General features: G+C 38.1%; 1 protein-coding gene across 1 annotated transcript in view; it reads left to right on the forward strand.

Moving 5' to 3' along the window:
* LOC137385769 (zinc finger protein 830-like) overlaps positions 1 to 16920 on the forward strand; it is a 50243-nt gene that overhangs the window by 17931 nt on the left and 15392 nt on the right. The window contains exons 5-6 of the mRNA XM_068072320.1: positions 1205 to 1366; positions 13919 to 14040. Coding sequence (XP_067928421.1) covers positions 1205 to 1366; positions 13919 to 14040 — 284 coding nt within the window. The remainder of the gene's footprint in view (positions 1 to 1204; positions 1367 to 13918; positions 14041 to 16920) is intronic.

Below are 16920 nucleotides of genomic sequence, written 5' to 3' on the forward strand. Positions count from 1 at the left end.
AGCTTTACTAGAATTATAAAATTGTTCGTTTTCTACATTTTTTGATATACAGTATTAGGCATTCATTAAGCAGCTGTAAAAATAGGTAAATGATAGCATTAAAATGTGCTTGCTCTCTCCTGAGTGCAGATCAGAGGTGGGTAAATCTAAATTTGGTTTTGAGGTAAGTAGAATATATAGAAGTTGTATATTGTATGAGGTTAGTGAGAATCTTGTGTCACGACCTTTATACACTGAATATTCATTGTAACAGAACTAGCATGCAGAGGCATTCCATACTTACTGGTGCTAAACTGTATATGCAACAATTTTGCAAGTTGTCAGTGGTTGACATTTTCAATAAATTTTTTGTATTCTATATCTGTAGTCTATATCTTGATGGTTTTCTAGTTGTTGTGAATTGCATTTTATCATTATAATTTTGGCACATTGCTGTTTCATATGGCGAGTTCCATTTACTACTAATGTATAAGCAGGCATGTGAATGGCCCTTTGATTGGCCATGCCTGACAAAGACTAACAAATTATTACCAGAGTAATGTTTACATTTACGCTGAGTGTAGGGGCCAAAGACACTCCATCTCGCTCTTCATACCTTAATTACACACTAGTTATCAATTATTCATTTCTACTTTTCCATTATCTTTTTCAGTAATTCAAATCCAGTGTTAGACAGAGTATCAAATTAATAAAAATATGTTACTTTTAATGCAATATATTTTTAATCCATGTTACTGCAGTTGCTAACATAAATGTGAACACGAAGACAACTGCGGAGAATTCTAAGAAAGTTGATCGCTTATTATTTGTAAAATGAACTGTTGACTTCCTGTTCTGTTGTGAATAGGTGATTATCCGCAAATGTATGCAAATCCTTCCTTATAGATTGTTGGGGTAGATAAGTGGTTACCATTTCCTAGATGGAAGACTCATCTCGTTATCATTTGTAAATAGGTTTGTATCATACCATTGTTCAATTGAAAATTATAATAGATCTCATTCAGTGCAGCCAGCGCTACATAATCAAAAATTATAAGTGCTTTGCCAATCTGTCTCTGTTACATAATTCGTGGTCCCCTGCGTGTCTTTGTTTTGGCTTGTCCGTTCGTAATAAAACACATGTACAAGGTAGAATCTTCATCAATAGAGATAGCTTGTCTCACTCTATTTTATTTGTGCAGTCGTTTGTTTATTGTTGTGGTAGAGACAGCACTTACAGAAAAGCCTAAGTCAATACTGAAGAATGCAAGGGCGGCAGATCTCACAGCTGGCTACAGTTCAACAGACAGTGAGTGTGAGACAAATGAGCAAACAAAGCCAGACACAACAAGTGATAAGGGTGATGGAAGGCAAAGTTTGCCTGCAGGTATGGCCTGTTATCACCAAACAATACTAATGGGCAGCACTAGCCATAGCAGTTTAAACCATGGCAGCATCCCAAACAACTAGAGATCTTGTGATTCAAAATATTCCCATTAGTCAATATGTTCGCATATACAATTTAATATTTAAAAGTTGTGTATTCCTGGTAAGTTAATGTCATTCGTACTGAACAATAAAGTGTGCTCGGGTTAATTTTAATAGTACATCCCTATTTGTGAATTTCGTTTGTCGGTCTGCCCTTGATGCAACGGGTTAACTCCAAGTGTTGCTGTCAATACATTTCCACTACTGTCTACTCAATATTTCTTATGAGAATTTGTAACAGAAAATTGACCTGTTTTCATATATCTAGTGAAGCTGAAAGCCTGAGGTTATTTTAGCATTGTTTTTATAAGATATAAGCAAATCTTGTTAAAAACAAAATTGCTCACTGGTGTTATAGTTTCTGAATGTCATAAAGGGCGGAGCGAATAATGCTGAAATAGAGGTGGCATTCAAATAAAGATGGCATTCAAATAAAGATGGCATTCAAATAAAGGTTTTACAGTATATATAAACACAGACTCTGAGCTCTCATCAGACCCCCTCCTCCCATTGAGACTGCATAAGCTGAAGCAGATTGTGATTTGGTCAGAGTAATTTAATAAATAAAGTATAACTAGTATTTGGATAAAGCCGCTGACCTTGGCGCTGACCCAGTGACCTCAGAGTCATAAACCATCTCATAAGTTAGAACTCAGCCGTGTGTGTCACAGGAGGTCATGAATATGCATGGGTTTTGAGATGATGAGCTATAAGATGAAGCGCAGTATTTTAACCATTATGCAATTTTTGTGGCAACGAAATAAGCCTAAAATTCCATGAAAACCTGATTTTAACCAAGATGAAAACTGGAGATATAAAAATGATGCGCTCACATCATTTTTGTTGCGTAAACATGATAAACCGATAAACACGGCAGGTTGTCACTTAGCACCATACTGGCTGATGGTGAACCATGATCAATCACTTTGGATCCAGTTGTTATCTGTTTATTTTGGGTTTATGTCAAACTTTACACATAAAGATGTCTGGATGCTGTCAGTCAGGCCTATAATGGGTTCGTTACTTATTTTTAAAAGTTGTTTCAGAAATCTTGAAAAACTCGACATAAAAACTAACTGTTTAAAAAGGGTAAACTAAACTTTGTTATTATTACATTAAGTCATGTGTCAGGAATATAGCTACACAGCAGACTTGACCTGTGTTGTTGCAAATGACTGTGGTTACCCAAGAAAGAAATTGACAGTTTGTTATCTTTCTGTCTAGACGAGTGATGCTTGCGAGGAAATTGCTTAGAAAACACTCAGGTTAATGGCTTGGGAAGGGAATTATGGGTAGTGTCGAGGAAGCGCCAGTGTGTCCCATTCGAGTGACTTTACAAACCGCTTGTCCTCGTCTGTCCTGTGTGTACATAAACTGTTGGGTTGACGATCACAGGTGGACTGTCTTCTTGATAATCAAGTGATCTCAAAGCTACATGTATACTATATATATATATATATATATATATATATATATATATATATATATATATATATATATATATATCTAATTGGGCCAAAGAAATATCCATAAAACAAGACATTCTATTTTCGTCAAGCGCAGATTATAAAATAAGTACTGTACATAAACAATGGCCAAAGCATTCCATCAAATGGCAATAATTGAAATGTAGTAATCCCAGTAGTTTGATTAACTTAAAGATGTGGTTGCGTCAAAAAGGTCAATTTAATAAAATTAAGACCAATAAAAGGCTAAAACATCAGCTACCATTTGATGTCATTTTTGCCTTTGTAGACTAATCCTGTCCAGAGATATATGCGTTTGAATGAGGCCATCTTTTAAAAAGCTCAGATTCCAGTGGGTGCTTCATTCGTGACGTAACTAGTGATACATCTGAAAAGAGTCCACGAGCGATAAATATAAGATCGCTTCATTAGCCAATCATTAGCACGAAATTTTTATATAGGTCGTTATAAATGTTATCACTCTTAAAACGCGTTGTCTGTGATCTCAAATTTAGGTATTTTACTCTATTATTAAATCGCATGGACATCGATATTTACTAAATTAATTAACATCGTTACTTCAATTAAATACTCGATCGACACATTTTGTTGACGAACAACATAATTGTAAAAATTACTGTAAAGTTACTGCGAAAGTGACTCCGAGTTTTCTGAGCATCAGGTGGTTAAAGTACTACAGAGGAAGATAGGAAAATGGAGGTAAATTTATCTTTTACTTCAAAAGAGTCCCCTATAAATATACTGTTGCGTTTACATTCAGATTATATTTTCCTGTTTGAGGTTATAATGTAATTTCCTGCGCGTGCAAGATACGTATGTACAGTGAGTTCTTGACGGCTTCTTTTTAATCTTTAGCATCTAGCAATACAATGGCTTAGATTCATGAATATACTAAAGGAAATAATTTTAGTACTCATTAATACATGTAATAATTAATAGAATTACAACTTCTTGCTATCACCAATCATCGTTTTATAATTTTTTATCGTTTCACCTAGCTATATTTGCTTCAAATTTTCTTTGGCAGTTTTAGCTAGTAAATTAGATTTATGATTAGCCTTTAGATGTTCACTTCTCACTTGTAGAAAGTGAAGAAAATCGATTGATCAATGCACATCTTTAACTTCCAGAACCAAAGCTTCGAATCGTTGGCTTGGCGTACTTATGCTTTTGTTAAACACTTATTCATTTTTAAAATTACACTTGCAATATATCGAACTTCCATTTTGAAAGCTTTCAGTAGATACGCATTAGAATGACATATCTATGAATGACATATATTTATTGCATTTGTTTGACTGATTACAGGATGTTTATGTTGTCCCATCAGCCGAAGCGGCTTTGTCAGTGTGGAAACTGCCATAAATGGGAAAGAGAGACTTGAATGTGTGCTGCATAAACCATGATGTTTTGTTTGATCTTGCTGCAGTAGATGAATTTGTCCTATTGTATGAGCTGAAACTGTGTGAGTGGCCACGATTTGGATGGATATTTTTAATAAAAGCTTCATGCCGAATGAAAATTTTTTGCTTGTAAAAATTATATAATAAAATGTTGTTGAAGATAATGCAAAACATGATTTGCAGAACATTGAATACATTATAGCCGCATTGACACCTGTGCTGAAATCTTGTCTGATAGATGAATTTATGAAGTGCAATCAGAGCTGCATGGACAGGCACTTTTGCATAGCTTGACCATTTGTTTAGTACTTAAATCAACTAATCAAATGTGACCAGTGAATCTCTTTCTACACATTGATACCAATAATGACTTGATAACGTTGACAGTCGACTATACGATGTATATGACTTTTAGGGATGTAGTTGGTTTTGCAACATATTCTTTCCAAAGACGCAGCTTGCTTATTTTACTTATTAAGAAACTAGTTTTCGGTGTGGGCAATGATATACAGCCCCCAGAAGAGGCGACAGGCATAATGTGGGCGGGGTTTTTGGGGGCTGTGTATCATTAGTGTGGGTAGCGACGGTACTGTGCCGATACAAAGACCTTATTCTACATAGTTTGCTTGACAGAATTACCGTAGACCGGTAGAATTGGTAGTCGGTACTAAGATGTTTACACAGCATTTAGAAGAAGCTAATATGACTAGTTTTTAATTTTCCTTGCTTGAGGTATTTGCGACATTAGTAATAATGTATCTGTAGCTGGATTTAAAATTTTATTCCAGCCAACACGAGCAAATATAAGATAAAATATATGCTAATAGAGCCGCGTAGGACTAGACTTTTATTGCAATAGCCAATGTGAATACGAAAGATAGAGACAAGTTGTATCACGCGTTACATCATTTTGGGTAAATCTGGGCATGTTTTTTGGCCTGAGCGTTTTTACCGCGATCAATTTTTTCGATTTTAATCTTCAAATATCTTGACCATGAGATTGCCTAACACAACAAATAACATCTCAACTGATAGACAAAGAAAAGGCTTCCTTTTAAAATCAACTCAAATTTGACGCAACCACATCATTAATAGCGGTTTTTTCATAAAAAATGTAATGATAATCTGATGACTTGCACTGTAAGTTTTCATATGCCTGTTCTAGAGAGATTCTCTAATCATAGCTAGTTTATATCTATATTTAAGCTAAATCTTAACACAAATTTGATTGGTAAAGGATTGATATATTGGAAGATCAATGAAACCCAACATCAGGCCAGCAAAGACCGAAAGACGCTAGATGGTCAAAATTAGTTCAATTCAAATTGAAAGATCTATCAATAAAGTTTTGCTCCTTGAAGGTCAGACCTAAAAGATGGACCTAGCTGTGGCAAAAAAATTGATTTATTGCCGCAAAGTAATAAATATGATGTACAAATTGCAGACGCTGATGTTGAATTATTTATTGTTGTTACTGACTATAGCAATTCATTTGGCTAAATTGCTAGATTGGCTTAGATTCACTGATGTGAAATGACTCAACTAAGGAAGTGTAACTATGTAATGCTCTTTATTATTTTCCAAACATAATGGTCAAAACACACGTCTGCAATAGAATAAGTAGCACTAAGCGAAATGCTCACATGAGCTATAATTGCAAATCAAAACCCGCATGTATAAACGAAACATAAATGCAATTGTGACAATTACATAACAGCAATTACAAAGTAAATAATTCAAAAATAAAGCATAAAATATAATATACAAAAATGTGACATACCTTTTGCCTCCTTAGCATTTAGCTTTGAACAAATAGTTAAACTTTAACTTTACGTAGCATACGTATTGACAAAAAATGATAAAGTATAAATTTATAAAGATAATTGCATCTGGTCTGATGCATTGCAAACTGCTAACTGATTGAGCAATCTGAAAGTATCGCCGCCAGCCAAATGGGACATAGGTGCTGTCGCGCTCCTACTGGCCCCACCAGAAAAGGTTCCACGCCGTATTAAAGTGTTGTAGACTGCCTTTGTTCTTTTAGGCTAGAGTCCCTGATTCTTAGGTCTTCGTTGAAGAAGCACAAGTTTTTGAATGGGTCTTTTAAGGTGAATTGCTGTAGCGAGAGGTATTCCTTTACAGTCAAAGTTCTTGTTGCCCAGTCTTATAGTAACGTTTCTGACTAGACCATCTGTACCTGGGTGTACCTCCTTTACCACTGCTATCTGCGACTGGTTGCGTGGTCTGTCATTTTCTGTAAGACCAAGTCTCCTTCTGCAAGGTTCTCTTTTGCAGTAGTCCACTTTTGGTGATGCTAGATAGTATGTTTTCCGAATATTCCAGAAGTCATTGGCAAGAGATTGTACTCTGTGCCAACGAGCTCTGCTATAAATATCTTCCTGTGAGAAATCTCCTGGTGGTGGAGCAACTTGTGATGCTTTTTGGGTCAGCAGATGATTAGGGGTGATAACTGCGCTATTTGGGTCTTCACAACAAGCCGCTGTAATAGGTCTACTGTTAACAGTGGTCATTCCTTCATATAGTACGGTTCTGAGCATAGTTGTATCCATTCTTCTGGCATATTTAAGGGAAATCTCATTTAGCACCAAGCGATACTTCTTATCTGCCTCTCCCATACCCCTCCTTGATGGCTGGCTGTGGGCAAAGTCATCTTGAACTCTATCTGGTGCTGTTTCATGAAGTCTTTTGTTCTTTTTTCACTCATTATCTCTAGTTGCCTTTCGAGCTCATTTTGGCATCGACAAAATTATTGCCATTGTCACAGAATATTGAGCTGACCGGGCCCCGTAAAGCCATGAAACAACGGAGTGTGTTTAAGAATGCATCAGTGGAAAGGTCGTCTTCCACGTGGATGGCTCGAGAGTACAAACAGGTGAACAGAGTGCCCCATCGCTTCTGCTCTGAGCAATGTTCTTTAACTTGCAAAGGGCCAAAACAATCTACCCCCTATGTTAGTAAAGGAGTAGATTGGTGTATTTTCTACTCGTTCAGCTGGTCAATCTCCCATCATTTGTGTCTCAGTGAAGCCCCGGAGGCGTCGACATAGAGTACAGTTCCTGATGATTTCTTTTGTAGTCTTTGTACCACCAATTATCCAAAAGCCATTCTATCTTGTAGCACTTGCAGTGTCAAGATGATATGCCTTCTCATGAGTGTCTCTTGTCATCAGCTTTCCTAGAAGGCAGTTTTTCGGTATTATGGCAGGATGCTTCTCGTCTTCTGTGAGTACAGTAGACTTGTTGGTCCTCCCACCGACACAAAGTAAACCCTTTGTGTCTATGTATGGGTTCAGTGGTAACAAATTACTCTTCTTTGGTAGTTGAGTCTCTATCCTTTAGCGTCAATAAGTCTTGTCTAAAGTGATAGCATTGATCGATCTTTATTACTACTATTTGAGCGCTTTTCAAGTTTTCAAGATCAGATGGCTGCAAATTTTTCCAAGACCTTTTAGCAGCCATCTGTCGTAGGTAGGCAATAGATATTACCAGCCTTTTGAGAGTGCTGAATTTGGTGAAGCTGTGGTAAGTTGTTTCCTGTTGCAGCGTATTAGCTTTAACATCCTTTAGCTGTTTTACCTCAGGATCTTTGTCATCGATAGGCTTTCTAATCGGCTGTTTCTCGAATTGGTCTTCTAGGTTGTGGCATTTCAGGAACTTGGGCCCGTTGAGCCACATAGAAGATTTTAACTGGTTGCAGCTTGTGCCACAAGATGCAATGTCAGCAGGATTTCCTCTACTTCTTACGTGATGCCACTGCTGTATGCCCGAGCACGTCTTTATCTCACGTATACGGTTAGCGACATACACGTGGAACCTCTTCTGGTCGTTAGCCAAGTAAGCTAGGACTATTTTTAAATCTGTCAAAAATTCTTCACTGTCTACTGTAATGTCCAACTCTCTGGGAAGTATCGCACTCAACTGGGTTGCCATTACAGCGCCTTGCAATTCCAGCCTAGGCAGGGTTGTGATTACTTTATGTGGAATCACATGTGATTTGGCCAACAAAAGGCTGGTGTGGATGTCGTTGTTTTCATTTATCAAACGTATGTATGAGCAAGCGCCTATGCCATCCATGCAGTATCACAAAAGTGGTGTAGCTAGCTTCTTTTTACTGTTCCAAAGCCAGTAGGCTTAATGCATCTGGAGATTTTGGTAGTGTCCAGCATATCCAGCTCCTAAATCCATTTTTTCCAAGGTTCCTGACCATCTTTAGCAATGGCTTCGTCCCAATTGGTACCTGATTTATTCACCTTTTGTATAATTTTTTCCCAACTAATGTGTGGGGTGCTAAGAAGCCCAAGGGATTGTACAATTGGCTAACAGTTGAGAGTATACCTCGTCTAGTTTATGGCTTCTGCTGGATTCCGCTGTTGGTAAACCTCAGCACATCTTTGTTGACAGACCACTCAAAACCAAGTGTCCGTTGCGCTGGCAGGTTATCACTATAGAGGTCCACATCCTGGACTGCTCTCTGTGTCTGGTAGTTCCCAAAAGGCTTCCATTTTGTTGGAAACGAATTTGTTGAGTCTCAGATTGCCCTTTTTACAGAGGTTCCTTGCCTCTGTGATGAGTTCTATAGCTTCAACTGTAGTGGAAACACTTGTTATCCCGTCATCTATGTAGAAGTTTCTTTTTATACATTCTGACGCTGCTGAAGTCTCTTCTCCATGTTTGTCTGCTAACTTTTGCAGACTAGAAGTGGCCACAGTTGAGGATGATGTTGCACCGAACAAGTGTACCCTCATGCGGTAATCCTTGATAGCACCATCCTTTCCAAACCACAGAAATTTTAAAAAATCTCTATCTACTTTGTTTACATAGAAATTGTTGAACATCTTCTTCCGGTCACATGCGATAGCAATGGGTTCCTTTCTGAACTTCAGCAATGTGTCCAACATGTTATTTGTCAAATCAAGTCACTAAGAGATGTTCGTTTAGTGATGTGCCACCAAAGGTAGCGCTACAATCGAACATTATCCGGAGTTTTTTCTTCTTTGGATGGATGACGGCAAAGTGAGGTGTATACCAAACATGTCCACCAATAGGTGGGTCATTGATTTGCTCTGCATGGCCCCATTTCAACAAGTCCTCCGTAAAGGAATTGTACTCTTGTTTGAAAAAGTCATCGTTATTCATCCTTTTATGAAGTCCAAACAGTCATTTTTCTGCTCGTATACGGTTATTGGGTAGGAGAGGTTGGAGCCGGAAGGATAAAGGTGTTTCAAGATAGCCTTTTTCGTTTGTGTGAATGCCGTGTTCCATTATATCTAAAAACTTTAGGTCGTCCTGTAAAACCATCAAGTTCTCATCGCTGTATGTCGTTGCTGTAGCATTTGTTCTGGTCATATTTTTTTGATGTTGATAACTCTTTCTCTTGCCTCCAAGTATGGTCCGACCTAACATGGTTTTCTGTGCGAATGGTTCTCCAGCTTTGCCCAAAACAGCTTTTAGCAGTGCAAAGGTTTGAAGGCAATCGGCTCCTATCAGCATACCAATTGGTATGTCCAGTGGTGGGGGAAACTTCTTAGTGTGATCTTTCAAATGAGGATACTTCCCGACATTAATCTTGTTGGGGATGTTCTTGACATTTCCGATCAGTTTGTTCCAGCCATAGGCCTCAACTATAGCATAGTCTCTTTGCTCGTCACTTTGAATTCTGATGTTTTTGTACTTATGGATGGTTGTGGTAGATTCTCCATTCAGGGTGTCCGTTGTCATGGTTTTCACAGTGTGCTCAGCGTTGATAATTTCAGCGGTTTTAGTAGTCAAGTAGGAATAATCGGACAGTATCTAAAAGAGCGTACACTAGTGCCCTTTTGTTGGGGTCAGCTGCAGTAGAAACATAGATAGGCACAACCATACTCATTATGCCCTCTTGTATGCCTGTTGCTTTAACAGCTTGTTTTGTGGGGTGCTCTTTTGCAGACCTTTGTACTTCGTTCTCTTCTTTCGCTTATTCAGTTCTCTTTAGCATTCTGCTCTGATCCGTGGTTTGACTCATAGCCTTAAATTCACCAGGCTCTCTGTAGAATTGTGTGGTGCCTTTTGTTGCACTTTCTGCAGGGACCTCTTTTTCTACATCCTTTAGATCTGTGCCCGTTATGTAGGCAGCCCCAACATAGTTTGTGCTCTTTTATAAAGGCTTCCCTTTTGTCGTTGGTCATCCTTAAAAGAATAAAACACTCGGACATGGGATGTGGCTTCGTACAACGTATGCACATATCTCTTGTAAAACTGGTATTAAAGGTTCGACAATTTCCGGACCCAGAGTTGCCTTTGGGCTTCCTTTTAGTTTCCTTACTTGTGCTACAAAGTTTCATCGGAGGCTCATCAGCCACTTCTGTGTGGTCTACCACAAAGTCCACAAACTCTGCGAACTCAGGGTAATTTTGTTCAGCTTTTCTCTTTTCTTTGACTTTTCTATCCCAGCTTCTGATAAGCCAATTGGGAAGTTTTGCTGCAAGATTTTCATTTTCTTTGCTACCTCTGAGAGACTTTAGTTCCGACACATTTGCCATGGCTGACTTCACGTGTAGTAGAAAGTCAGCGTAACTTCGCAATTCTGTTGAATTTCTGACTCCAGTTTTAGGCCAGGCCTCAAGTTTGTTTCTTAGTGCTCAGACTCAATGAATGAATAAAATCTATCTCCCAGTCTTGAAAGCTTATAGGGTCGCCATCGTATACTGGTGGAGCTGGTGTTTACCTTCTGTTAGCTTTCATTGTGGTGATCAGACTATCCGTCAGCTCTTTAACAGGATTCAGGTCTCTTTTGAGAAAATTGGCCTGCTGATTGGGTGTCAACTTGAATGATTTCAGCTGATGGAGATGCATGGGTGCTCAGATTATGCTGAATCATAGGAAGTGCCGTGATTTGTGTGGGTGTTTCCTGGATCACTTTCATTTTTGCTATGAGCCTGTTAAACTTTGTGAGTTGTTCATTATACGCTTCAGCTGTTTGTTGAAGTGCTAATTCCTCATCTGCAAGTTCATGAGCAAGTCTTTGGCATTGCTCTAGCAATTCTTGGAGTTTCTCTCTTTTGTTTTAATTCAGTACAAAATGCCGCGTACATATTAGTGGTTGTTTCATCAACTGTGTTTTCAGTAACAGTTTCCAGCTCTAAATACTTGTCATTTACAGTTTGTAAACATTCATCTATATCACTACAAAATTTCTCAACAGTACTATGATCTTTTTTCTCCAAATCATCAAAAAGAGATTCCACTAACTTTAATTGTGTCTTTATAATATCGGCCACTTCCTTATTGAGAGAGGATGCTTTGATTCGCTCCTGTGCTTCTCTGTTGCGCCATCACTATCCATGTTGAAAGGCAAAGCTTAAATCAGGTGCAGACTAAATTGCCTAAATTAACTGACTCAAGTGACTGACAATATACCTATTGCTCGTAAACGGTAAAAGTTTGTTTCGAAATGACAGTCTAATATTTCTTGTAGTTATATCATGAAAACTAATTAGTGACTCAAGCACTACTATTATTTAATTTACGATAACAATCATGCACTTGTCGCGCACACTACACTTTGAATTTCTTACGTATCAATTAACAGTGTTTACACTCAGAATTCTTATACTTAGAAACGATTCAGGCAACCCACAAAGAGCGAGCAGCGTACCGCCAAACCAGGCCGCGAGATAAGAGTCTGCAGAAACCAAGGCTGATGCAACCAAGCACGAATCGGCAACAGGCAAAATGCACACTTGCGCACGACGATTACGTTCAGCCTGCTCAATTTACAATTTGTTCAAAATTGGTACAAGTACACACAATATACCACAAAAAGGGAGGCACTTTGACACAAACTAAAAGCTTTGAATAATGCTCTATCAGATCAATGGAAAGAGTGTCAGAAAATATTCCCTAATACATGAGTGTACTTATCTAAGATTTGGTAAAGCTCTGAGTTGTCTCCTCTATTACCGATAGAAATGTTTATTTGCTATTGCGATTGTCTCTTTATTACGAGTGAATTGTCTCTGTATTTCTCCAAGGCAAGACTGGAAAACTCTGTACGTAGTAGGTAGACACGGGGTCTCTGTAGGTAACTACGTCGTAGGTAGACACGAGGTCTCTGTGGGTAGACTTTAGGTCTCTGTAGGTAATTGTAAGCTGTAGGTAGACACGGGGTCTTTGTAGGTAACTACGTCGCAGGTAGACACGAGGTCTCTGTGGGTAGACTCTAGGTCTCTATAGGTAACTGTAGGCTGTAGGTAGACACTGGGTCTCTGTAGGATAATTCCTTCAGTATTCTACTCTTAGGCTTGAGACTTTACTGCTACGTTTAGGCAGACGACTTCACTGTAGCAATTCAGTTGGCTAAATTGCTAGATTGGCTTAGATTCACTGATGTGAAAGGACTCGACTAAAGAAGTGTTACTCTGCAATGCTCTTCATTATTATTTTCCAAACATAATGGTCAAAACACATCATGAAGTCTGCAATAGAACAAGTAGCACTAAGCGAAATGATCACATGAGCTATAATTGCAAATCAAAACCCGCATGTATAAATGAAACATAAATGCAATTGTGACAATTACATAACAGCAATTACAGAGTAAATAATTCAACAGTAAAGCATAAAATATAATATACAAAAATGTGACATACCTTTTGCCTCCTTAGCATTTAGCTTTGAACAAATAGTTTAACTTTAACTTTACGTAGCATACGTATTGACAAAAAATGATAGAGTATAAATTTATAAAGAGAATTTCATCTGGTCTGATGCATTGCAAACTGCTAACTGATTGAGCAATCTGAAAGTATCGCCGCCAGCCAAATGGGACATAGGCGCTGTCGCGCTCCTACTGGCCCCACCAGAAAAGGTCCCACGCCAGAGCACCAATCAAAAACTGGGTTATCCGGAAGAACGGAGGAAGCAAGAGCCCAGCAACGGCTGGTCAAGCAAGCACCAACTTCTCACTTCTGTCACCTGACAGGAACTCTTTTTATTTTAGACAAGAACACATTTTATTGTTCTTAACTGTGAGTCAGCAATAAACAGCAGGTGGCATATAACATAAAAAACTAAATGAAACTACCGGCAAGAGCTAGAAATACAGGCAAGAGTTACAAAATCACTACACTGACCTTGACACATCATTTGTGTGACAACCACTTGAGTTATTATTTGAAAATCATCAACATGCAGAAAGAAACATCACGCATTGGATTAAAAATGATCGGTTTAGCAATGTGTCATTGTGTCATGGACCAGCTTGAAATTTTACAAAAATTTATCTTTCAGACCATCAATAAAATTTGGTTTTTGTGCAATACATTATGTTGCATTAAACTCTGTCAACTCCCACTGTGCTAAATCGGTTCAACTAAAGTCAAGTACACGTACAGCAATAAAAGTAAAAAACAATAAATTCTATTATATTGGAATAAGGCCCAAAGTCACTTGAGAAAATTACAAATGTGAGCAGGGGAATTTTTATGCCTTGACAAGACCTTGCAGTTGGTAGCAAAAAATGGTCCAGCGAGCTTCCTAACAGATCGACATAATTTTTTTATAGATTTCTTTGACACAAAGCACGAGGATCAAACCGTGAGGGCTGAAGAAGATGAACCAATGGATTGTAAATCTACGGGGTCACTGCCTGAGGGCTTCTTTGACGACCCCAAAGCTGATGCCAAGGTATTGTAGCCAAGTATTCTGGGGGGACTGTAAGATCTTTGGCAGCAGTATGTGTGTGGAGCGCGGGGAGATGGGGGTGATTAGGTGTTGTAGGTGTTCTTAGAACAATATGCTAAAATGCTCATGGACTAGCTTATAAGATACCAAACATTGGAGACGCTAGAGTTTTTGGTGATGCGAGTGTCATAGATTATGAGTGTAAACACTCCTTTATTACCGGCGCTCTTCTTATCAATGGCGGTCTTTGCGTCTAGACGAAACAGTCTTATTTTTTGACCTCGCTTTGCCAAGGTGTTCATAATGACTCCAATGAGGTCGGTTTACATTATTTAGTCTTTTTTTAAATATTTATGACGTACAACGTGAATAACCGAATCAACAACACAGTTTGAAAAAGGAGTGCAGAAGGGAGTTGTGTAAAACGGACGATACTAGGAAGCATAAGCAGCATTTTGGGAAAAAAAGAACAATGAACTCACCGTGCCAAGCAGATACATGTGAGCGGTAAGTCGTAGTTATCATTTCTGGAGCCTCTAAATATTGTCTATATTTATGAAGTTTTCATGCATTTACTTGATATGTGTAATGTCATTTCTAGATGCACTTATGTTATAATTTGTTTACACACATCTGCAGAAAAAACTCTAACAAAATATAAAGCTCTTAGAATTTATTATGTCAAGGAAGTCCAAAATGTGCAAAATGAGAAAAGACAGGACCAGGAATAACGCAAGTTTCTAGTAGTACACGGGAATCTGTAGAGGCTCAATTTTTGGAAAGTCACAATTGAAATTAGAGAAACTGTTGCTTCCTCATTTGCAACAGCGCTGCCGGAGGATTATCTATTGAGCGGTGAAAAGGTAAATTTACTATTAAATACTAGCATTAAATTGAAAGCTTATTAACTCATAGAATGTTGGATGTTGCAGTCATTGTTGCCAGTGTGGGGGAGAAATAGTGATGAACGAATGTTTTGTTCAACTCATGGTTGCAAATATAAAAGGAGTCTAGGTTGTACATATTAAGAGAACCATTTTTATGGTAGACCTAAAGGTATTAATGGCATTGCATGTTGATTATAGAACTCTGAAGTGGCTGTCCTATCAGAAATATCGCCCAGCAACAATGCATCAGCGAGAGGTGTAGCAGAAGAAAAAGAAAAACATACTGAATTGGCAGCTTGCTACTGGCTTTAGTCAGCCATTCGTTGAGTAAGCTGTCGGAAAGGCGTTTGACTGGAACTGAGATGGACAGTTTGAACCATTTTGGCTGAGGCACAGAAGCTCAAATAAGGGCAGATTGTTGGCCGGTTTTAAGGTTCATGAAATCTTTCACAACATAATTTTTTCGGGTTATGCATCTCAATCTCAACTATTACTGGTTACTACCTCCAGCATCAGTCCATATTAGGTAACATGTCAACACCTCGTAACCATAACAGTTTGCCCCAGAACAGTACCAATTGCATTAAAATCTGCATAAACTACATCTTGCTGTACACAGGCTTCAACGGATAATTACAGATAAATTGTATTGACATTTGCCATGTTTTTTTATCTCTTGCTTCTTGATCTGTATTAGATTATCCCCATGCTGCCTTGTCGAAGTGTTCTGTTTTTTCGAATCTATTGTGTAGGGTGTAACAAGTCAATGTTACTGCAACTGCCCTTTGCGGGTCTAAGGGCTTAGCTACACACACACGTGACATGGTTTATTGGCGTAGCCTTGGCGTTGGCAATGTGCCGGCAATGGTTAGCTGCACATCTGTCGAAGCATCTGTGATTGGCTGAAATAATTGATTATGGCAATCTCAATATATATTATGATATCTTTATACAAAATTGCAATAAATGTCATTAAGCTGGTCTATTTTATTATTATTATATTTTTACCCTTGCTCGGTATGTTAGTGTTCTTCTTGAATATGGTCACATTAGATACATGTGCAGAGGAAAGGCTTCATCTAGCTATATATCGTTGTAGTTAGGTAGAGCTCTCTGTGTAATAGCCTACACTAACATGGTTTTTATCAATTGTTTGCTGAAGTGAAAATGTAATCTAATCAATTCTAATCCATCTAATTCTATGCCTTGGGTACCAACCTTAATTAGCATGTGTAAATTTAAAGTCCACAAATAGGTTTTATAAATAGTAACTATTTATGCATTATGGTTTGTCCAAACACAGAGATTGTTTGCACATAGTCCATATATCACCGTAAACGCTTGTACTTATGTATGTGCTAACATAAAAGAGTGTACATACATGTACATGTATAAATGTGTGTATACCAAATACATGTAGCATCTTTAGACATTAGCCTATTTAAACACGGAATAGGTCATAAGGGATATACAAAATAAAGTAAATAATTCACATTGTGTATAGTTGCATCACACATCTCTCTCAATATGGTTTTTTGATGTTTGTAGCTCTAGTACCGTGAGCCAGAATGTCCTGGCCTGGTCACAACTTTTCCATCGAACTTGTGAACAAGTTTAAATAAGCATGTAATAAGATTAATTTCTGCTCTTTCGTTATGAACATACAGTTAACATTTATACACATGCTACAACCCAGTGTGTAACTGTTGCTGGGAATCTTAGACTTTATTGCCAGTAAAGATGAATACAAGTATTAGTTGTACCCATAGCAACGGAGAGGTTCCGATGCTCTTGCATGCTTGATGCTACAGCTTTTCATACTTGAGCAAAAATGGTGTGCGAATATACAACATGGAAAGTCTTACAGGGCTTTGCATGTTGTACATTTTAGACAGCGATGCTGTTGGTTGTGCACCACTCATAATGGAAGTGTGTCGTGCTGCTTGTAGCTAAATAACATGGTTTCGATCAACCTTTTTTGCAGAAATATTTTTTT

The sequence above is a fragment of the Watersipora subatra genome, chromosome 1 (genome assembly GCF_963576615.1).
Source record: "Watersipora subatra chromosome 1, tzWatSuba1.1, whole genome shotgun sequence".
Taxonomy (NCBI): domain Eukaryota; kingdom Metazoa; phylum Bryozoa; class Gymnolaemata; order Cheilostomatida; family Watersiporidae; genus Watersipora; species Watersipora subatra.